General features: G+C 38.3%; 5 protein-coding genes across 5 annotated transcripts; 2 read left to right on the top strand and 3 right to left on the bottom strand.

Moving 5' to 3' along the window:
* The first annotated feature begins 78 nt into the window (after positions 1 to 78).
* Positions 79 to 6844, top strand: LOC111442283 (DNA-binding protein SMUBP-2). Its single transcript, XM_023079615.1, has 15 exons — positions 79 to 255; positions 495 to 599; positions 773 to 841; positions 1377 to 1466; positions 1574 to 1657; positions 1923 to 2087; positions 2784 to 2971; positions 3449 to 3521; positions 3918 to 3971; positions 4699 to 4956; positions 5396 to 5602; positions 5717 to 5820; positions 5979 to 6123; positions 6245 to 6379; positions 6461 to 6844. Exons 1-15 carry the CDS (start codon positions 166 to 168, stop codon positions 6635 to 6637), a joined length of 1944 nt encoding a protein of 647 aa, XP_022935383.1. The 5' UTR covers positions 79 to 165; the 3' UTR covers positions 6638 to 6844.
* An 835-nt stretch (positions 6845 to 7679) lies between these two features.
* On the bottom strand, positions 7680 to 8660 carry LOC111442440 (dehydration-responsive element-binding protein 2F-like). Its single transcript, XM_023079879.1, has 2 exons — positions 7999 to 8660; positions 7680 to 7808 (listed from the first exon to the last, which is right to left on the bottom strand). The coding sequence occupies exons 1-2, from the start codon at positions 8503 to 8505 to the stop codon at positions 7770 to 7772; spliced, it is 546 nt and encodes a 181-aa protein (XP_022935647.1). The 5' UTR covers positions 8506 to 8660; the 3' UTR covers positions 7680 to 7769.
* On the bottom strand, positions 7740 to 13547 carry LOC111442439. The gene is made up of 8 exons (XM_023079877.1): positions 13414 to 13547; positions 13211 to 13329; positions 12927 to 13123; positions 12694 to 12798; positions 10781 to 12594; positions 10410 to 10482; positions 8961 to 9517; positions 7740 to 7818 (listed from the first exon to the last, which is right to left on the bottom strand). Exons 2-7 carry the CDS (start codon positions 13311 to 13313, stop codon positions 9437 to 9439), a joined length of 2373 nt encoding a protein of 790 aa, XP_022935645.1. The 5' UTR covers positions 13314 to 13329; positions 13414 to 13547; the 3' UTR covers positions 7740 to 7818; positions 8961 to 9436.
* Positions 13548 to 14161: 614 nt separating this feature from the next.
* Positions 14162 to 16658, top strand: LOC111441450 (putative pentatricopeptide repeat-containing protein At5g52630). The gene has a single exon (XM_023078440.1). The coding sequence runs from the start codon at positions 14609 to 14611 to the stop codon at positions 16427 to 16429; it is 1821 nt and encodes a 606-aa protein (XP_022934208.1). The 5' UTR covers positions 14162 to 14608; the 3' UTR covers positions 16430 to 16658.
* Positions 16659 to 17186: 528 nt separating this feature from the next.
* LOC111442306 (zinc finger CCCH domain-containing protein 30-like) lies at positions 17187 to 20990 on the bottom strand. The gene is made up of 2 exons (XM_023079655.1): positions 20818 to 20990; positions 17187 to 19846 (listed from the first exon to the last, which is right to left on the bottom strand). Exon 2 carries the CDS (start codon positions 19731 to 19733, stop codon positions 17613 to 17615), a length of 2121 nt encoding a protein of 706 aa, XP_022935423.1. The 5' UTR covers positions 19734 to 19846; positions 20818 to 20990; the 3' UTR covers positions 17187 to 17612.
* Positions 20991 to 21052: the final 62 nt, after the last annotated feature.

Raw genomic sequence — 21052 nt, 5'->3', positions numbered from 1 at the left:
TAATGGATATTATAAAGTTTTAAAAAGCAAAACGAAATAATATTAAAAGTTTATGAAATTAAAAGGGTTTTTAGGATAATTAAAGTGACATTTTAACTTAAATTTTAGGAGTTCTTCAATCGCTTCCTTTTCTCTGCAACGATCAGAATAGCGGCAACGACGACAATGGAGGGAACCAAAACCAAGAAGAAATCAGCTCCTATCACTCTGGAGCAATTCGTTTCCATCACGGCCCCACTCATAGACATCGAAAAGGTCCCATTTCCAAGTTTGTTTGAATTCCTTATCTTCTTGGAGTGAAATTTTAGCGTAATAATGAATGTTGAGTTGAAGATTGTGTGTGACTTCGTTAGCAATCAATGGCTACTTTAACAATGATGTTTGTTTTTAATCTTTCGTCAGTAACGAAATTCTTATTGTGAGTATTTTGCGATTGATGTATTGAGTGATGCAAGTCGTCTAGCTTTACTAAATTGGAGAACCTGATTTTGCAGGATGCAGAAATATCTGCGTCTATCAGCTCTGGTGCATCCAGGAACTTGGAGACCGCTCAGAAAAAGGGTTCTACTATTCTCAACTTGAAGTGTATAGATGCTTCGGTAGTTTTTAACTTCATATGTTTGATCTTTTGTTGGAAATTGAAATGCAAACCAATGTGATTACGCATGATTTCAGTAGTGTTTTCATTTATTCTTTGATTTCAGCGTTGTTCATGTAGATTCTAAATATCTGGGTTTTCTTACGTTTCTTTCGCCTTGGATTTTGTTGTCAGAGTGGGCTCATGGGAAAAACTCTTCTTGAGTTTCAATCAAACAAGGGAGACGTTCTTCCTCCCCACAAGGTGAGAAGAAGTAGACAATTCCCTCCAACTACTTATGGAACTCTAGTTTTGTGAAGTACTAAACTTCTAAAAATACAAATTTTCTTTCATCGTGTCTTCTCCCATATTCCAATTTATAACTACTTAGCTTGTACACTGTATGTTTACAATGATTCACGTAGCCTAGACAGAGTAATCAGAGTTCTTCTTGCCAGGGTTAGAGAATAGAACACTTTAAGTGATTAACTTTGCCTATTTCATTTAATTTGTTGTGTGGTTCTAAATATAAGTGATTAAGCTTATAATCAAATGTTAGCAAAAATTTCCAAAGGTATACAAACTCACACTCCACAATTCATGACACCTGCTAGTGTCATGGTTTTCCTGATGTATTTCTATTTCTTCTTCTTATTCTATCTATTTTCCTTTTCATGTTATGTAGTGTTGGAATTATCTTAGTGTCCCCTCAATTACAATCGAAGGCCATTTTTGTTCCTGTAACTATATTCTCCCTACTCTCTCCCTTAATTGATGGCATATGTTTCTGTTGTTGCAGTTTAGCACACATGATGTGGTGGTTTTGAAACCAAACAAAGCTGATTTAGGTTCTCCTTCTCTCGGTCAAGGAGTAGTTTATCGGTTGAAGGTACATTTCACTTCAAATACAGGATTATCATTTTTTTGTGATTGGTTTGATATGGGTGATTCTCCTTTCCACTGCTGCTACTTTTAATTTAGAGGTAATGTCTACAGGACTCATCGATTACTGTTGCTTTTGATGACATCCCAGAAGAGGGTTTATCCAGTCCTCTACGGTTGGAGAAAGTGGCAAATGAGGTTTGACAGAACAAAGCTATTTTTTTTATTTCACAATTACGAACTTTAAATTAGCTTTTTTATTTTTTAAAATAATAATAATTATAATTATTGTAATTTACATGTCTAAGGAAGACATAGTTCCTCATTTATAATTTACCTTTCCGATCCCTTCATTTACTAAATTAATAATCTTATGATAACAAATTGAAGAATCCAGTAAGCCATATAATACTTATTTGACTATCCGCTGTGAAAGAAAATCTGGTATTTGCTTCTTTTTCAGGTGACATATCGTAGGATGAAGGATGCCCTGATACAACTGAGCAAAGGGGTACATAGAGGACCGGCTGCTGATCTTATTCCTGTATTATTTGGAGAGAGGCAGCCATCAATGTCCAAAACTGATGTTAAATTCAAACCCTTCAATTCCAATCTTGATCACTCTCAGGTTAATGAGCCGATAATTTACTTTTTCTTCATAGATTATTGTTTTTTTTTTTTTTTCAAGTTTCTTTTTCTTCAAGTGGATAGTCTGCGGTTAATACATGCATTTATGCTTTCGTTCCTAGAAAAATAACTTTTTGACTTTGACTGATATCTCCCTGCTGGAGAGTTCAAATTTATGTTAAGTTTTTCTACCTTATGGCTTTATTATTATTATTATTTTCACTTACGAGGAGGAGAAACTTTCTTCTGGATATGTTGACAATTTATGTTTGAAGTATATTTTAGAGGAGTTTACAAAAATGTACCTCAATCAGAATAAACTTAAAAAGGGAAAGGGGAAGATTGTTGGGAAGGGGAATTGTTGCGAACCTCAAGATGACTAGGGCTTCTAGCACAAGACCTTAGCAAATCAACTACGCCTTTTGTTTTGATCAATTGTGGGACATTATTCATAATTTCCTCCACCCTGGCTTGGGATTGACATGCAGTATAACCTTCCCTTTTACACATTGTTATTCTTAATGCACAATTTCTTGAATATTTGCTTTCGACATCTTGGGAAACTTATATTCTTACTTCTTGACATAAACCAGGTTCAGACTATGAAGTGTTACTCTACTACTTTCTTTCTGCTTACGGTTTTATATAGTTTGCTCATTTAAGCACCTCTTCTGTTTTTGTCCTCCTTTCTCCAAAGAAAGATGCCATCTCAAAGGCCCTATCAGCAAAAAATGTATTTCTGCTGCATGGTCCCCCAGGAACCGGAAAAACCACAACAGTGGTGGAAATTATCTTACAAGAAGTAAAGCGTGGATCAAAAATTCTAGCATGTGCTGCTTCAAATATTGCTGTCGACAACATTGTTGAGAGACTTGTTCCTCACAGGTAACTAAATACTGCAATTTTCTTGAGTTCATTGGTCAAATGAAAGCTGCAACTCCAGAGAAAAAGGCGTATTGTCATCATATAAAGATTATTTACCCGAGAATAGACATTTGTGCACAAGTTTCTTACAACAGTATGCTGAACTTTGGTCCATTATCAAGTTGAATGTTATTGGGATTGGTTTCACAAATGTTGCGCATAACCTTATATTGATATTTATGTACATGTGTCTGAACATGTATGCATGGACCAAAGAAAACAAGGAACATTAGTTAGAAAACAATTAGTATATCTTTTGATTGAAATGGGATGTGTGACATAACAACTTGGCGCTTGTATTGTTGAGGAATCTTGGATAGACTGTTAATGCCATTCATTTTTCCTGCGCTGGTGCTATTATTTGCATTGTTTCCTCTTTTCTTTTTTCATCCCGAGGGTAGTAAATAGATGAACTTATCCTAACATGCTTATGATTAGAGTAAAGTTGGTGAGACTGGGTCATCCTGCTCGTCTACTTCCTCAAGTCTTGGAGAGTGCTCTAGATGCCCAGGTATGCACAATCACCTATTTGGCCATAAGAACTAAAGCAGATTCTTCAGCTTCGTGATGGTGTCCTTTTTTTTCTCTCAGTGCAATAAACCATGAAATTAAGATAATTTTGTTTTGTATATATTTTATTTTTCACTACTTGATCATTTGAATATAAGCATGTTGAATAATAAATCCACTCCAATGAGCATATGAAGGCATCTCAGGGTACTTTTACGAACTGATCTATCCTGGAACTTATCAAAAAATGACTGTTTTGTATTTGACTAAGACTTGAGCCGTTCTTTGATTGACCTGACCCCATTAAGTTTCTAACTATTGTCTAGTTCTCTGGCTGATGTAATTTCTGGTCCATTGCTAAGTAAAATTTTCTTCTCATAAATTCCTTCGTTTCTAGGTCTTGCGTGGGGACAATAGTTCTCTTGCAAATGACATCCGGAAAGAGATGAAGGTAAAAATTTGACAATGCTTACACTTCAGAGTCTTGCGTCTTATCTATCAAATGTTGCATGTGAGATTATAGCGTGTTAGTTTTCTCGTTACCTTCCCTAACATCTAGGAGTTGAGGAAAATCTTTTCTGGTATATTTTTAAAATCAAACATATTGTTCAGGATTTTACTCAGGTTCCTCCATATGGAAAACCTTTTTCCTGTCTTGTTGGTATAGATAAACTATCAGCAGCCTATCCTATCTTACAACTCGGCTGTATTTTTAATTTTATTTTTATTTTGTTTGCTAGTTAGGCCCAACAGACAGTAGCAGGAGCCTGTAATGTGATGAACTACCGATAGTGCACAGCCTATAGAGTTTTGGGGAGATGAATGGGTTGTTCTCTAGGTCTTTTGGGTTCTTTGAAGTGAGGGGAGCCATTCTATTACTTGGTTTTGGTTAAATTCGGTGATCTTTATCTGTTCAGACAGTTGTTTTTGCGACCATGAGATCTTTTATTCAAATTTGTTCGGTGCTATTTTGAAAATGGAGAAATGATTTGCTTGAGTGAGGGCGTATTAATTTGCCTTGTTTCTTTTTGCATTCTGTCGCTTTAGAGGCATTTTTCTTGAATGATTTTCTTCCTAAGTCGGTCCTTTGTTAGTCCAAGTGCTTTGGTTTGATGAAATAGTTTTCCCTCTTATTCTAAAAGAATTATTCTTGAGCTTCTTCTGAGCAACTATTTCAGGCATTGAATGGGAAGCTTCTGAAAGCCAAGGACCGAAACACACGGAGAGACATCCAGAAGGAGCTTAGAACATTGTCGAAGGAAGAGCGGAATAGGCAGCAGTTAGCAGTAACAGATGTAATAAAAAATTCAGATGTTGTTCTAACAACTTTGACAGGGGCATTTTCTCGCAAACTGAATAATATTTCATTTGATTTGGTAATAATTGATGAAGCTGCCCAAGCTCTTGAAATTGCATGCTGGATAGCTCTGTTGAAGGTAATGATTAACAACGCATCATTGAAGTATGCATATTGACGACTGTCTAATGAGGTTGAGACAGATAGCTTCTCAACTGTGGACGTTCTAATACATTCTTTTCATGTTTTTGCTTGCTTCCTTGATATTTTTTCGTTCATACATTTCTTATTTTTCATTTAAGTCCTAGACATCTGAAGAAAAGAGTAGCTGATTTGTTGTTTGGGTAGTGATGATTTTCTTCGAGACATCGACTTGAAGACAATAGTTTAATGCTGAAAGAAGACATTTTTATTTGAAATGCTGAGTTTTTTCTGTTTCTCTAGAAAAAGGAAAATGTGGAGAATGCTTTCTAGAAGTTCCACAAATTTCACGGATTCAAAAGTTGATGTTGGCAAATATGGAAATATCGGTTGTGCTCGTGTCAAACTCAATTTAAAAGACATGATGCTTGTTTCAGGCATCAAGATGCATTCTTGCCGGAGACCATCTTCAGCTTCCTCCAACAATCCAAAGTGTTGAAGCAGAGAAGAAGGGACTGGGGAGAACCTTATTTGAACGCCTGGCTGACATGTATGGAAATGAAGTAACCTCTATGCTCACCGTCCAGTATCGTATGCATGAACTTATCATGGATTGGTCATCAAAAGAGCTATATGATAGTAAGGTACTCGTATCATACCTGGATGTGATCTATAGATTGTACTTTTAATTGTTGGACTTAGAACTGTTTGGCTGATCATGAACAATAAAATTATGAACTTTGATTGCTGAATTACAGATCAAAGCTCATTCAAGTGTTGCTGCACACACGCTTTATGACCTTGAGGATGTGAAAAAGACATCATCAACTGAACCTACCATTCTGCTCATAGACACAGCAGGGTATTGCATTCCAACCTTAACTGAACATTGGATATAAGACAAGCTTGTCCAGAAGCAAGCATGCCCTGTCTACGTTACTGGAAATAGGGATAATTACAATGCGGTTTCCTGAGACTAATTTGTTGATAATAATGATGGTTCATAATGCTCTTCTTCAGGTGTGAAATGGAAGAAAGGAAGGACGAGGAAGAAAGCACTTTAAATGAAGGTGAAGCTGAGGTTGCCATGGCTCATGCAAAGAGACTAATCCAAAGTGGCGTTCAACCTTCTGAAATTGGAATTATAACTCCTTATGCTGCACAGGTATGAAGGTTATTTTACTCGGACTGTTCTAGAACACTGATGCTTACACGAAAACTCCGATCAAACGAATCAAATATGCTTCCTACCCAGTCTTCTAGATCTAATATTGGATTAATTGCAGGTTGTGTTACTGAAAATGTTAAGAAGCAAAGAAGACAGACTAAAAAACATTGAAATCTCCACAGTTGATGGCTTCCAGGGAAGAGAGAAGGAAGCTATCGTCATCTCCATGGTTCGATCAAATTCAAAGAAGGAGGTAACATCTCTTGTATAAAAGCTTATGAACTTCAAATTTTTTGAGGACTTGCACTAGGAAATCCTTCTAAAAACATTGCAGGTAGGATTCTTGAGCGACCGTAGACGAATGAATGTAGCTGTGACTCGAGCTAGAAGGCAATGTTGTCTGGTCTGCGACACCGATACGGTAACTCACGATGCGTTTTTGAAGCGATTAATCGAATATTTTGAAGAAAATGGTGAGTATCTTAGTGCCTCTGAGTATCAGAATGAGTAGTAGTATAAGTTTACTTCACTCTTATGCCTTCCATTTAGGCTGGTCAAGGGGGGGAACTGTTATCTGGAAAGTGGAATTTATTGAATTTTCAGGCTTCTCCAAACATCAGTGGAATTTCTTGAATTTATTGGATTTTCGATTACCCTTTAAACTATTATAGCATAATTATTCCATCGACTTCTAATAATAAAATGAAGTTGGGGCTCATTAACCCTCTCAGGCTGATGGCCCCTTTTAATAATAATAATAATAATAATAATATATATATATATATATATATATTTCGAATACATTATCATATCAATTTTCTTCTTATAATTCTCGTGTATTTAGATTATCTATTCATAATAGTATAATATTGTCGTTTAAACTTACATTAGTCTCTTCTCTTCTTCTTTTTTTTTTAAATTTATTTATTTATTATTCCTAAGCTCTCATATCTACTTACATATTCTTACGTGCGTATGTATGGCAAATCTTTATTACTCTTTTATCCAACAGCTATATATTCCCATGCACGCTTATATTTTTTTTCTATATGATTTTTTTATCTTTATATACCATTATTATCTAGCAACCATCTAATTTTCTCATAAATATCTAACTCATTTATTCCGTTGTCACTATTTTTACTAAGGTATACAACCCTTCAAAAAAAACAAAAACAAAAACAAAAAATCCTTGAACTTGTACTTCCACCTATGTGGATCGAAGCACATAATTCATGCAAGAACGAAAAAAAAACATGAAATAAAGTTAAATTATTTTTAAGGTATGATTGTCATGGAAGGGTGTTCTTCAAAGTCCCAAAAACTTAGATCATCTTCATAACGATCATAAACTTGAAAGTTTCCAAAGTGATGATGCTCAATATTTGGATGTATTTCCATGAGTGAATCCCAATTAAAGCTTTTGTCCCTGACCACTTCAACTTCATCACTGTGATCGTCTTTCAAACAATTATTCGATTCTGCTTCCTTATTGTTACTGATTTCTTCCTCTCCTTCTGATTCAATCACTGGCTTCTCCACTTCTTCTTCCTTGATAATCCCAAGCTGTTGTAGAAACTCGTTTAGATCAATCTGTGGCTTCTCTTCTACCATATCCCTTGTCACCGTCGTTATCTCCTCTCCTAGTGAAGCTTCGTCTTCTTTCTCGTTCTTACTCTCATCTTTAAGTTTCTTGTAGAGAGAAAAATGAAGTAAAATTAAGCTAAAAATGAAGTAAAATTAAGCTTAAAATGTCACTATCATCTAAAATACTCCTAGAAATATCGAAAAATCAAGATTTTTTATAATTTTTTTTAACTCGTTATATTTTCCAGAAGAAAACTCAAATTCAAAATTAAAAAGGTTGAATACCTTAGAAGGAGAAGGGAGGGAAGGGGAGAGAAAGGCATGAGGAGTTCTAAGCTGCTGAAGCCTCTGGTGAATAAGATTAAGACTAGGCTGAGCAGTGAGATTAAGCATAAAGGTTGCTGCAGGGCGGGGATGAGAGAACATAGAAACGAAGTTTTTAGAAGGAACCCATTTGAGGAAATTAGATTTAGAACCATTATTAATGTCATTACGAGGAAGATTATGAAGCAAATGGGGAAGATTAAGATAAGCATCAGGGCCATAGAGCTTAGTGGCAGCTTGATCATAAGCCATGGCGGCTTCTTCAGCAGTGGCAAAAGAACCAAGCCAGAGCCTGGTGCGCTTCTTGGGCTCCCGGATCTCTGCCACCCACTTGCCCCAAGTGCGCTGCCGGACGCCGCGGTACTCGCAGGAGGCGTTCTGAGGGCCGCCTTTGCCTCGTGAAGGGCCTTTCTTCCATGGCTTTACGAGTGGGGAAGAATGGACTTTTTTGTCTCTGCAAGTTTCCATTTTGGAGAGCGGAGAGATGAAAGATGATTGTGGGAATTTGGTGAAAGGAGCGGGGGATATGTAAAGGGAAGCTCAATTGGGTAGTGCCTCTTTAAATGTTGTCACGTTTCTAGTTTTTCCTACGTTCTTTGTTGTTCATGTTGGTTTCAAAAATGATGTTTTGATGCAAATTAATTGTGTTAGTTCTAAACAAAATCGGGTCCCTAAATTTAAGAAACCGTTTTGATCGAACCGTTACGAGAACGATGAATGTAATATGGAATTTTCAAGCCAATGATGCAAACTAAAGTAGTATAGATGAGCGAAGTGAAGTTGATCACAAACAAACATAAAAAGAGAGGAAAAGTAAGAGAATTAAATGAAGTGTGAGAGAGTAAGTGTTCATTGGATTCTATAATGGAGAAATCTAAGTGAGTAGAAGAAGAGTGAAGAGTGATGAGTGAAGAGAAAGTCACCTCGATTCATTGTTGAAGTTCACGGGCTCTTCTTTTTCACATGTCTTTGAGCCATGATTCTTGAGACTCCCCTGTTCATCTTTATCCCATGCTCATGTTCATGCTTCCTTCTCTCCCCTCTCTCTCTTGGGGAGTGATTTTGGATATAGGGTGTCGGCTACAGTGGAACCGTGTGGTCATAGAAGATGTGAAAAATCACAAATTTCGTGCTATGTTGGATGGAATTGGACTCGATCCACCCTTAGGCCTTGGAGGAGCTTATATTAAGAAGGCTCGTTCCGTCGCATGCTTTGAGCGAAGCCAGGACCCCGAGAAGTGCTCCTCTCGATCTCTCTGCTTCGCACTTAGCGAAAGATTAGATCCAACAGAAATCCCACATATTAAGCGTAGCTGTTATACAAGGCTAGGTGATCATATCATGAGAATAGCCAAGAACAGCTACCATGTCTTGAATAGCTTACTAGAAGGTATACAAATTAAAGAAGGCTTTTTACAGGCTGAAGCAAGCCCCACGAGCAACCAATCGGAATCAATCTCCTTCTTTTCTCATCCCAAAGCTAAGAAACAAGTGTTATCCACATCTAATTAAATCGTCCTAATCTCGAAACATAACTCATATCAGCCAAAATATCATAATATATCTAAAATATGCTTTGTTAAAACTACATCCTACCATCTCAAAGTCAATATACTCCCTAACTTAGTCATATGACAACTTCCTCAAAATGACTTTTGACAAGTTGGAAACCCCATCATGTCATCTTTCCTTGTGATTCTAGTGCAGTATTTCTTCACTGAAAGTCAAAGCTCTAAATAAAGGGTATGCCAAGAATCTGTCCTACCAGATGAATGTGAAATTATCCACCAAATGCTTAACAAATCAAGAGGTAACCTGAAGACACAAGAACATCTTAACTTGCCTCGCTGAAATCAGCTGTCAAGATCAGATAAAAATGTAAACTATTAAATAACTATGAAAATCTGACCGGAATGACAGTACTATCATTTAAACTTTGGACTTCTGGACAAGTTCCTCCATTTATCTCTAAGATCTATTGGTGTACGATCTTTCAGAAACACATTACTTCCAAATTTTAAAATCTTTCTCCACGGTATGGTTGGACTTCTTTCAACAGAGCTAGAAAATTTTTGAACTCCCTCCAGGAGAGAGACAAGTAAATCACTAGTATAATGACATGCAAGGAACTTGCATTCCAGAAATAAAGGTGAGAAACTGGAAAACAGAAGAGAATACCAGTGGATAACTTCTTTGTTTTTTAAATTCTTATGAACGCATGAAAGCAAGTAACGAATCTAAAATATTTGATTTATGTTATACAAAGGTAATATCTAGTCAAGATTGGAACTATGATAAGCAAGCGTATGAAATAATTTTTACCATAAGTTCTTTAATTTAAAAAGAAATATTAATGGATAAAAGATGACTACCAATAGAGTCTCCTCCTCCTCAGCTGTCCAGGGTAGTTTCTTCCGTCTTAATGGATGAGTTTCTGGACTTGTACTGCACAGTAAACAAAGTCAGCATTGGTGTTTGTTAAATGCGAAGAGCACAAAAGCAAAATTATAAAAAAAATTAATCGCTATGAGGAGCTGAGGCACGTGCGACTCAGTGAGGGCACCTCGCTTCTCTGAAGCGAGGTGTAGAACATGAAAATTTTAATCCCACTACTTTATTGTGGATTCTAGTCTTCTGGTCAATACAATAATTCCATACTTGAAAATTATATAGTTATCCAGAGCAACAATGAGGGGTAATAGCAAATAGTAACTAACTACTATATAACTACGAAGAAACTAACTGATGACATTTCTGTCGAAATCTTATGGAGTATCTAGAGATGATAGATTCATCATTGCCATCATCAGAAGATTTTTCTCCTTCAGTGATAATTGCACGAGCAGCTTTGCCTTCGCTGTCATCGGTTTGGTACTGTAAACCATTTTGCGTAGCTGCTGGTTCAACTGGCCCACGACCTTCGTGGAGAATTTCGTAAATGTCATGCTGCTCGGTGTCTTTTTGACCATCTTCCTGTTCTGCAACATTTCCTCGACACTTTTGGTCCACCACACCTGCAACTGTATTGCCTTGACACTCTTGGTCCACCAATTCGTAGCCATTTTCCTCGCCTAATAAAGCATCAGATGCTACTCTCGAAGGACTTGCCTTTTTTTCTCTATGATTGGAATTGGCAATATGCAATGGTTTTGATAGCTCTGTTATTTGCTCGGTATCTGTATCTGTTGTCGATTGATGGTCAACAACTTCATTTACACGTTCTCCATCTAGACTTACTTGATTGTCTTTACTTTCCAATTCCACATCTTCACAAATTTTAGCAACATCCTCAACTACACCTCTTTGTGAAGGGTCAACATCATTTTGTTGCAATACCTCTTGAAGAAATGCTGATTGATGTCCCAAAGCAGTACGAAAAAAAGAAGCAACATTTTTTTTTACCGATGCAACGTGCTTCTTAGCTTCGAGGTATTCTGATATAGCAAGTGAATACAAGCAGAAAGGACAACAAAAGTCACCTTCATCGGTCATACTAGCCGAGGAACTCAAGCACTTGGCATGAACCACCAAAGGACAATCACTAATGTTACAACACAACAACTGACCACCCTCATTACATTTCACACAAACTGCAAGAACTCTACTGTCAGCTAATGGAAAAGAATCGTGATCGACCATACATTGCGAACTAAGAAATTCTTTTTTTCTCGTGGCAATATCTATTGTTTCATGATATCCATCACTATCACTTAACAGATCTTTCTCTTTCACATCCGGATACACACCAACCTCCATATTTGTAGCAACAGTCTTTGACATAAATCCACTAGGAGACATAGTATTTGTTTCATTTACATGATAATCATGCCCAGAGTCACACTTGGAATTGTCAGGGCTGGTGTTATGAAGGTTTCTTTCAGCAGGAGAAGGATTAGATGTTTTTGGTTCAAAAGGCAGTTCACTTCCATCTTTCACTTTCTCGACACAAACAACTTCCAGCATCTCATCATCTTGTGTACTAGCCGGCATAGTATAACAAGAAATCCCTGATTGATCCTGATGCAATTTCTTTGACCCAAAATGCACATCCTCTACAGGTTCGTCGTCCACCGAAGTTATCTGATGTTCATCCAAGCGATCAGTATCATCTCTCTCATTTTGCGGCACACTTCTTTCAGATGAATCTTCTAACACCTCTGTTTCATGTGAAGAAGCCACTTCCTGTCCTGAAAACGAAGTATGCGCAGAATGCTGCTTAAGCTTCTTGACATTAATGTAACCATCACCACAACCAGGTAACTGTCTAGCCTCGTCTTCAGACGTAAAGTCAACGCCACTCCTTTTAGAAGGTAACAAACTAGAGCTAGGTGGGTTCACCACTGATATTCTTCTATCATCCTCAAGTAAAGGGCTTCCTTTACCCTTCTCATTTTGACCTCGAGGACCAGAGGAGCTAATATCAAGTCTCCCGCTGAGCTCGATACAATCCTCATTATTCAGAAAAATGTCAGCCCTCTTATTTATGGGTGTTAACCCACTCTTCTGCATTAAGAAATCAGCACAAGGATGTGTACCATCAAGAATTGCATCTTTCAGCTGTTCAAAAAGAAATAAAACAACCACTTTACAACCGACCATACACGATGAAGAGGATCGAAGCAAATAAATTAGAGATAAGTCTTGAATTCTCTACACCTTATGTAATGTGCAACGCATGGATGCTCTTTTTTGGTCAGTAAAGGATCTAACATCCCATTTTAACAAATCTGGTCCAGCCACTCTTAAGGAAGACTTTGGAGTCTATTTCAATGCATACCAAGATGAAAACCAGAAAGTATGTATCAGGCTAAGTTCACTTAAAAAAACATATTGAATTACAGGGCCAAGAACTTCAGAAACCTAAATACAAAGATTTGAAACAGTATTACCTCCTTATAAATGCGTTTAACAACATCTTCACATCTCTCAGATGAATCAAACATAACTTTTGATTCTTGAACAGGAAGAACATTTTCTCCAATATAATCTAAAGAACCAAACAAACCCTCCAAGCATTTCAATGCAACCATCTCCCCGGCATTCTTTCTAGTACCGTCAAGTAATTCTGAAACGTTATCAATTACATCTGTACAAAGAAGAAACACTGACTTGTACAATTTTAGCGCGCAAAAAAATTGATTCTAGAGCGGCTAGAGAATCGACAGTGAAATACCATGTAATAGAGATGGTTTCACTTCCTCGATACTTGCAAGGGCTTCGATTGTCCAACGCCAAGCAAGAGATGAAGTAGAAGCAGATTCGGTTTTGTTCTTCATTGGGAATCAATATACACTGCACGAATTCAACAAGAAACTGCATTAGCAATATTTCCAAGTGAAGCTCTGAAGTATGAGCGGTCTACTCAGCTAACATTACCGCTAGAAAATGCAGAATCGAAAGCTAATGCCACAAGGGAGATCATCAACAGGCGATAAACACGATCATTTAGTGGCGTTCCGCCATTTTAATGAACCGTCGAAGTTAGAACACATACGATTTACATCAACCTGATGGTGGCTCGGTAATCGATGAACAAAAATTATTTAAATTCTTTTTACTTTTCTTAATTGGGAAACTTTTTCCATTATTAGTTCCAAATTTATATCCAACTTGGTAAAATTTATTTTTTTTTTAATTTTATTTATTATTATAGTTGAAAGTGAAAATTTCAAACTACTATTGAGACTGGTCTGCATGAAGCTACGATCAAGATTGAGACAAGAACGTGGAATATCTCACAACGATAAGAGGTTATAAGATATCTTATAACCCTTTTTTCTTGGAAGACTTCCTCTGACCGAGACGATTCCCTTTAAACAATTCCACTAGTTAAAGCCGAGTGTAACTCTCGGGCTACAAAAGGTTGATTATGGGCGGAAAAAAAATTGTAATGTCCCGCTGTTGAGGATTGTTGGGAGAGGAGTCCCACATTAGTTACTTAATGGGTTGATTATAGGTTTAAAGTAAGGAATGTATCTTCATCGATATAACCACGAGGGTTACTTAGTCATGTTAGTAGAATCCTCAAATGTCGTTATGAGTCTCGAAAGTATAGTCAAAAGTGACTCAAGTGTTAAACAAATGGTGTATTTTGTTCGAGGGAATCTCAAAGGTATAATAGTCAAAAGTGCTCGAGTGTTGAACAAATAATGTATTTTGTTCGAGAGCTCCAAAGAAGGAGTCAAGTCTCGATTAAAGGGAGGTTGTTCGAGGGCTCCATAGGTCTCAGGGTAGGCTTAGAGAGAAGGAGTCAAGTCTCAATCAAGGGGAGACTATTCGAGGGTTTCAAGGTCTCAGAGGAGGCAAGTCTCGATTAAAGAGAGATTGTTAGAGGGCTCCATAGGACTCAGGAGGGGTTCAGAAAGAAGGAGTCAGAGCCTCGACTAAGGAGAAGTTGTTCGAGATTCCCGAGAGCCTGTGAGCTTGAGAATCGTGAAGATACTCTAATGGTGAGAATTCACCAACACCATGGCGATTAGCCAATAAATTGAAAAAATGAAGCATAGATTTGGACAATGTAAATGAGATCAATTGTGAAACGAAGCTCTCAATCACAATTTCTTAGTTTCTAATGCTTCTTCAACTGCAGAGGGACCGCCTTCTCTCAACTGCGACCGCCATTAAACCCTTGCAAAATCCTCTGAACCAGAACAGCTTCGAGCAAAACTACCGCCAAATTTGCAACCTTCTTCTTTCCTTCACCCATTCCCGATCACTCGCTAAAGGCCTCCAGCTCCATGCACACATCGTCAAATTTGGATTACAAACCATTCCTCTCGTTTCCCACCATCTCATCAACTTATACTCCAAAACCCAATTGCCGCTTTTTTCTCTGCAGGTTTTTACTGAAGCCCCGACAAAGTCTTCCACCACTTGGAGCTCTGTTATCTCCGCATTTGCCCAAAATGAGGCTCCATTGCTTGCCCTTGAATACTTTCGACGAATGGTGAATGTTGGGATTCGGCCAGATGATCATATTTATCCTAGCGCCACTAAGGCTTGTGGGTTTTTATGTAGGAGTGATCTTGGGAAATCTGTACATTGTCTTGTTGTCAAGACGGGATATGATTGTGATGTGTTCGTCGGAAGTTCGTTGGTGGATATGTATGCAAAATGTGGGGAGATTGGGGATGCCCGCCATGTGTTCGACGAAATGCCTGAGAGGAATGTGGTGTCTTGGAGTGGGATGATTTGTGGGTATGCTCAACTGGATGAGAGTGGCGAGGCATTGACATTGTTCAAGCAAGCTTTGGTTGAGGATGTTGATGTAAATGACTTCACATTCTCCAGTGTGATTCGGGTTTGTAGCTGCTCCACACTTCTTGAATTGGGGAAGCAGATCCATGGACTGTGCTTGAAGATGAGCTTCGATTCCTCGAGCTTTGTTGGGAGTTCTTTGATTTCTTTGTATTCCAAGTGTGGGGTTATAGAAGGAGCTTATCAAGTTTTTGATGAGATACCCATCAGAAACCTTGGCATGTGGAATTCACTACTGATAGCCTGCGCTCAACATGCTCATACAGAGAGAGTGTTTGGTTTATTTGAAGAAATGGGAAGTGTGGGGATGAAACCAAATTTCATTTCATTTTTATCTGTTCTTTATGCTTGTAGCCACGCAGGGTTGGTTGAAAGGGGGCGAGAATATTTCAATCTAATGAGAGATTATGGGATTGAACCAGAAGCTCAGCACTATGCCTCTTTGGTGGACTTGCTTGGACGAGCTGGAAAGTTACAGGAAGCAGTTTCTGTGATTAAACAAATGCCAATGCAGCCCACTGAATCTGTTTGGGGAGCTTTGTTGACAGGGTGCAGAATCCATAAAGATACAGAGATGGCAGCTTTTGTGGCTGAAAGAGTATTAGAATTGAATAGTACTAGCTCAGGTTTACATGTTTTGTTATCAAATGCATATGCTGCTGCTGGAAGATATGAAGAAGCAGCTCGGATGAGGAAAATGTTGCGCGATCGAGGAGTGAAGAAGGAGACAGGTTTGAGCTGGGTTGAGGAGGGAAATAAAGTTCATACATTCACTGCAGGTGATAGATCTCATGCTAGATGGGTAGAGATTTATCAGAAACTGGAAGAGTTGGAGGAGGAAATGGAGAAAGCTGGCTATGTTGCAGACACAAGTTTTGTGCTACGAGCAGTCGACGGTGAGGAGAAAAGCGAAACGATTCGGTTTCATAGTGAAAGACTAGCCATTGCGTTCGGGCTGATTACCTTCCCACCAGGAAGACCTATAAGAGTTATGAAGAATTTGCGTGTTTGTGGTGATTGTCATGCAGCTATGAAGTTCATGTCCAAATGCACTGGAAGGGTTCTCATTGTTAGAGACAACAACAGATTTCATCGGTTTGAGGATGGAAAATGCTCATGTGGTGACTACTGGTGATTGATATGTAATTTAAGGAGCATGAGAAGTCACTCCCTACTGCTTGAAAAGGTCAACGATTCTGAGGTGAGGATTGAACCACTTTGAACTAGATCTAGATTAGATACTTATTGTTATAGTTAATGGCATATCGAACTAGATCTAGATTAGATACTTATCATTATAGCTAATGGCATAGGAAGAAGTTTGATTTGATATCTCTTACAAATCGAAAAGTTCTATCATCCGAGGATCTTGACTCTTCACTATTATGTTATTTTGAATTACATTTGTTTTAGATGATCATATTTGAGTCGAGTTATTTGCTTTTGGGATTAGAAGGATTAGTATTTAACTAGTATGAATAGATTATTGGAGTAGCATCTATAATGCAACTTTTAGAACAAAATATCAAGAGAACCAAAATAAAAGCATCCATTTCCAAGAGATTATAGAAAGATTTGGGGACATGAATAGTATCTGGAGATTATTTAAACAGAACTGATACTTCAAACAAGTCAACATCAATTGATTACGAGTTGACCATTAGAAAATAACCCCAAATTCCCATTAACCTAATCATTCCATTGGGATAACCTACAAAAGAATACAAGTGTTCTTATCTTCACATTAAAGAAGGGCCAAAAAAACCCCACTATTTGGGAATCAAGTTCCTTCTCCAAACAAGTTTCCAATCAGGCCTTTTCATAGAGTTGTTGATAGTTTGTAAGATTTGATGGATAAAGATATGGGAGAATAATAAGTGGGAAATGCTTGGTTTAGTGAATGAATGAAGTGATGAATTAAGATGTGAATGTGATAGGGATGTTCATTACAATTAATAAACATGATGCTTCTCACAACAGGGAATTTTGAGAGAGAAAAATAATAAATGGCAACCTTATAGATCTATTTTTTTTTTTCAAAATATTGAAAGCAAAAGAATAAAACCTAACCTGGGTTCTAAATTTTTCGACATTAATAACTAAGAGGTTTTCTCACCTTCCTGACTTTCTGTAGTACTAAAAATGGTGAAAATGAATCATCTCCTTCGAGTGAGGGTCGGGGTCACACTAACTCCCCCTCCCGCTTTGCCTTGTTACTAAGGATCTTTTTGTTCCCATGCCCGACGACAAAAATCGAAAAAAAAGGCATGTTATATACCAAAATATAACTGTCGTTAACTACCTCCATCAAAACAACTTTAGTTCTGTAGCGCGACGAGATGATCGAGCTGCATTTGTTCCAGCCATGCTCCTAATGCAGCATGATCGACTGACTCCATTTGCGAGTTCACGTTAGAACTCTCACCAGAAGATACGAAACTATCGCCACCCAAATTTGGATGAGCCTGCTTTTCTTTTATCTCAGTTGGAGATTCTTTCACTAGTGATTGAACCCATGATAAATCTGGCTCTTCGCCGTTGTTCCCGAGCTCAAATGATGATGAACGTCGAAGTTTACCCATTTCATCCGCATTGACTGCCCAGTCAGGCCTTCCATTAGAAGGTCCCCATTTAGACCAAGAGCTTGCAGGGGAACCAACAATAGAAGCAGAATTGGCACCGAGTTCACGGGAGCTGAGGCTGCGAAACTGTTGCTGTTTCTCTCTTTGAGCTAACATGGACAAGCGTGAGCCCACTGGAGAGATGGGGGGTTCCAGATTTCGTGGAGACATCCTCCCAGATGATGGAACCCCAAAAGAGGCTTGCAATAGAGGATGATCAACATTTTTAGGAGAGAAATTTGTATTGATTGGTGACAACATATTCTGTTGCTGCTGAAATTGATTGATAACTGCTGATTTGTGTGTAGGGGAGAAAACAGCTGAAGCCAGAGCTTGATCAGAGTATCTGGGAGATGAACTCTCAGCAGAGAAGAGATCGTCAAGATTTGAAGGGGTCATAGTTTTCAGTCGACCAGAACGGCTCAGCGAATTTGAACTTAATGGTGGTTGAGAAAGACAATTCAAGTCATTAACGAGCTGCTGCTGCTGCTGCTGCAGTTCAAAATCACTCAGATAATCGAAGTCCTCGACAGGAATATCTCTTGCACTCAAGGAAGATCTTAGGCGGCTGGATTGAATATTGCTTCCTGGAAGAAGCAAGGCAGGTACATTTGGTTGGGGCCAAGCCACGGACGGATGCGACATGCCATTGGCAGATGGAGACATCGGAGGAGTGAACGGTGATGGAGACATCACAGGGACCGAAGATGGAGAACCAGGTAGAAGGTTCATGACTGTAGTATAATCCATAGCAGAAGCCCCAGAAGTACAAGAACGTGGTGAGGGAACAGCAGAGCCAGTCGAAACATACAGAGGTCGCAGTTCCTCAGTGGTGTGTGCAAAGAAGCAAACTCTCCTTGAGCAATTCGTGCCATCTTTGCAAAGGCGGGTTCGATATTGTGCTGGGTGCAGCCAACACTCAAACACCCCATGAGCATATTCGCACATATCTCCCCGTCTGCAAGCGCCCTTCCGAAAATCAGGACAGGTTACACAGCTATAATGGAACTTTCTAGGATCCCTCCTCCTAGCATTTTCTCCAGGGTGGACAAAGGGACACTCAGTCCAATCATGAGAGTAGGCACGTGAGCAGGGTCGAACCTTGAACGAATACATTCGGAATTCATCAGTTGAGTAGATACTGTTCTTGATATCTGGAAGAGAAAGATCAACAGGGTATTCTTTCTTCTCAGATGCAGGATACATTGAAAAATCACTTAGTTTCGACTTTGTTGGAGATGAAACTAACTCCGATGTGAACGATGGAGCATTCAGAGGAGACGAAGGGCGAGGAGAAAGAGAATTTCTAGCACCTGTTAAAGCATCAAGATTTCCATCACCAGAGAAACCATTTGTCTTAAGAAGTTCGGTAAGGGTTGATTTAAGCTCAGCGTGCCTTAGCGGGGCAACAACCACATCAACCGGTCGATGTCCATTCCCATCGACCATATTAGGATCAGCACCAGCAGCTAAGAGTAGCTTCACTACATCTACAGCATTTGCAGCCCCACCGGAGGCTGCACAGTGAAGGGCAGTGCTTCTATCAAGTCCAACAGCGCGATTCACATCAGCACAAGAAAGAGAAAGAATAAGCTTCAGAACCTCAATGCTACCATACGTAGCAGCAACCATTAAAGGAGTTCTCTGCTCATTAGTCATCTGCTTCGAGCCTCGTAATCGACCATACCAGAAACCAATCTCATCAATGCCAGAAAGATCACGCTCAATCGATCTCTTGAAGGCATCAACATCATCATTCGCAGCAAGCTCGAGCAAGCTCGAAAAGGCATCTTCCGTTTCAACAGTCAAGCTATTCATGGTTGAGTCCAAGGGCTTAAGCAATCAAATGTACGGAAGAAATTACTCAAAGACGATATGGGCTTCAGCTCCAAACCACAAAACATGCTTCCTTCATTGAGAGAAAATGGCAGCTGAACTCAAGAAACCATGCCACGAACAGAGTTCAAAATTTAAGATGAGAAACAATCAACATGACGGTATAAAAAGAGGAAGGAACAGTAAGCAAATTACTGGAGCAGAATAAGATTCCAGTAACTAAAAATATAAAACACAAAAAATGAATCATATATAGCAAAGAGAAGTGGGTATCAAACGAATACGAAGATGAGAGCTTTAATCAGATTCAGCAGATTCTATGGCCACTAAAATACAGACAAATTCCTAGAACAGGTTCCTAAATTCTATTAGGAGAAAAAGAAAACTCAAGAACACAAGAAATGGAAATACAAATTGCTAAAAAGAATTTTTTATTTTATGTGAAGGATTACGGGGAAAATTACGAACACGATCAAAACCGTTAGTTATTCTCATAATGATCCTAAATCCTTAATCCAAAATTAATAGAAAAAAAATATTTCTGAATTTCAATTATTTTTCAAGGAGTTCATCCTGAATTAAATTTATATTTCAAAAAATAGTAAACAAACAAAAATAAAAATAAAATTCTTTTTTAGGAGTCAACAGTCAATAGTAATTTTGTAAAAACAAAAATATAAACTCTATATTAAGAATTAGGACAACAAGAAGAAGAAAAAAAATCCCTCAGGATACTCGATTTCCAAGCGATCCAAGGCATTCAATCCAAAAACCAAAACAAAATGGATCAAACACCAGACTCAGACAAACAAAAACAGAAAAATTCGAAGAATCAAACCATGGATCGATCATCAAACAGTCCTTAACAAAATCAAGCTCAATCCAAATCCCAAAATCACAAGAAAATGGTAAAAATCAACAAATATCAGCTAAGATCATTCAAAGAGCAATCGAAGTGTTTCCAAATGTTTCCATTTCGTTAGGTTACAAGAACATCGCGAATCAGAGCGAGAGACGAAAAGAACATCGCAACTAGGGATCGAAGAAGAGGGAGAAAAAATCATACCAAAAACTAGAGGATAAAAGGAAGTGAGCGATGATTCAACGAGCGAGAGAGATCGATCCAAGGCTTGGAAGAGAGCGTTTGACTCTGGGGAGTGAGAAACTGCGAGTAGAGAGAGCGAAGAAGACGAGAGCTTGTTCTTCCTCCATCTCCAACCCCAATGTTTTTGCTTTCTCATGGAAAATAAAATAATTGTAATTTAAAATACCCCAAAAAAAAAAAAAAAAAAAAAATTATT

This window comes from Cucurbita moschata, unplaced genomic scaffold (genome assembly GCF_002738365.1).
Source record: "Cucurbita moschata cultivar Rifu unplaced genomic scaffold, Cmos_1.0 Cmo_Scf00004, whole genome shotgun sequence".
Lineage (NCBI taxonomy): Eukaryota > Viridiplantae > Streptophyta > Magnoliopsida > Cucurbitales > Cucurbitaceae > Cucurbita > Cucurbita moschata.
Note: the sequence above shows the minus strand (reverse complement) of the source record. Positions and strands in the feature narration are given on the sequence as shown.

Coding starts and splice junctions, on each gene's coding strand:
- LOC111442306 (XM_023079655.1), bottom strand. CDS start 19,733: ATGAATAGCTTGACTGTTGAAACGGAAGATGCCTTTTCGAGCTTGCTC.
- LOC111442440 (XM_023079879.1), bottom strand. CDS start 8,505: ATGGAAACTTGCAGAGACAAAAAAGTCCATTCTTCCCCACTCGTAAAG. Junction 7,809..7,998: donor CCCTCCCTTCTCCTTCTAAG/GTATTCAACCTT, acceptor AGAAACTTAAAG/ATGAGAGTAAGAACGAGAAA.
- LOC111442439 (XM_023079877.1), bottom strand. CDS start 13,313: ATGAAGAACAAAACCGAATCTGCTTCTACTTCATCTCTTGCTTGGCGT. Junction 12,799..12,926: donor TTAAACGCATTTATAAGGAG/GTAATACTGTTT, acceptor GCATTGAAATAG/ACTCCAAAGTCTTCCTTAAG. Junction 12,595..12,693: donor TGCGTTGCACATTACATAAG/GTGTAGAGAATT, acceptor CTTTTTGAACAG/CTGAAAGATGCAATTCTTGA.
- LOC111442283 (XM_023079615.1), top strand. CDS start 166: ATGGAGGGAACCAAAACCAAGAAGAAATCAGCTCCTATCACTCTGGAG. Junction 256..494: donor CACTCATAGACATCGAAAAG/GTCCCATTTCCA, acceptor CTGATTTTGCAG/GATGCAGAAATATCTGCGTC. Junction 3,972..4,698: donor ACATCCGGAAAGAGATGAAG/GTAAAAATTTGA, acceptor CAACTATTTCAG/GCATTGAATGGGAAGCTTCT.
- LOC111441450 (XM_023078440.1), top strand. CDS start 14,609: ATGCTTCTTCAACTGCAGAGGGACCGCCTTCTCTCAACTGCGACCGCC.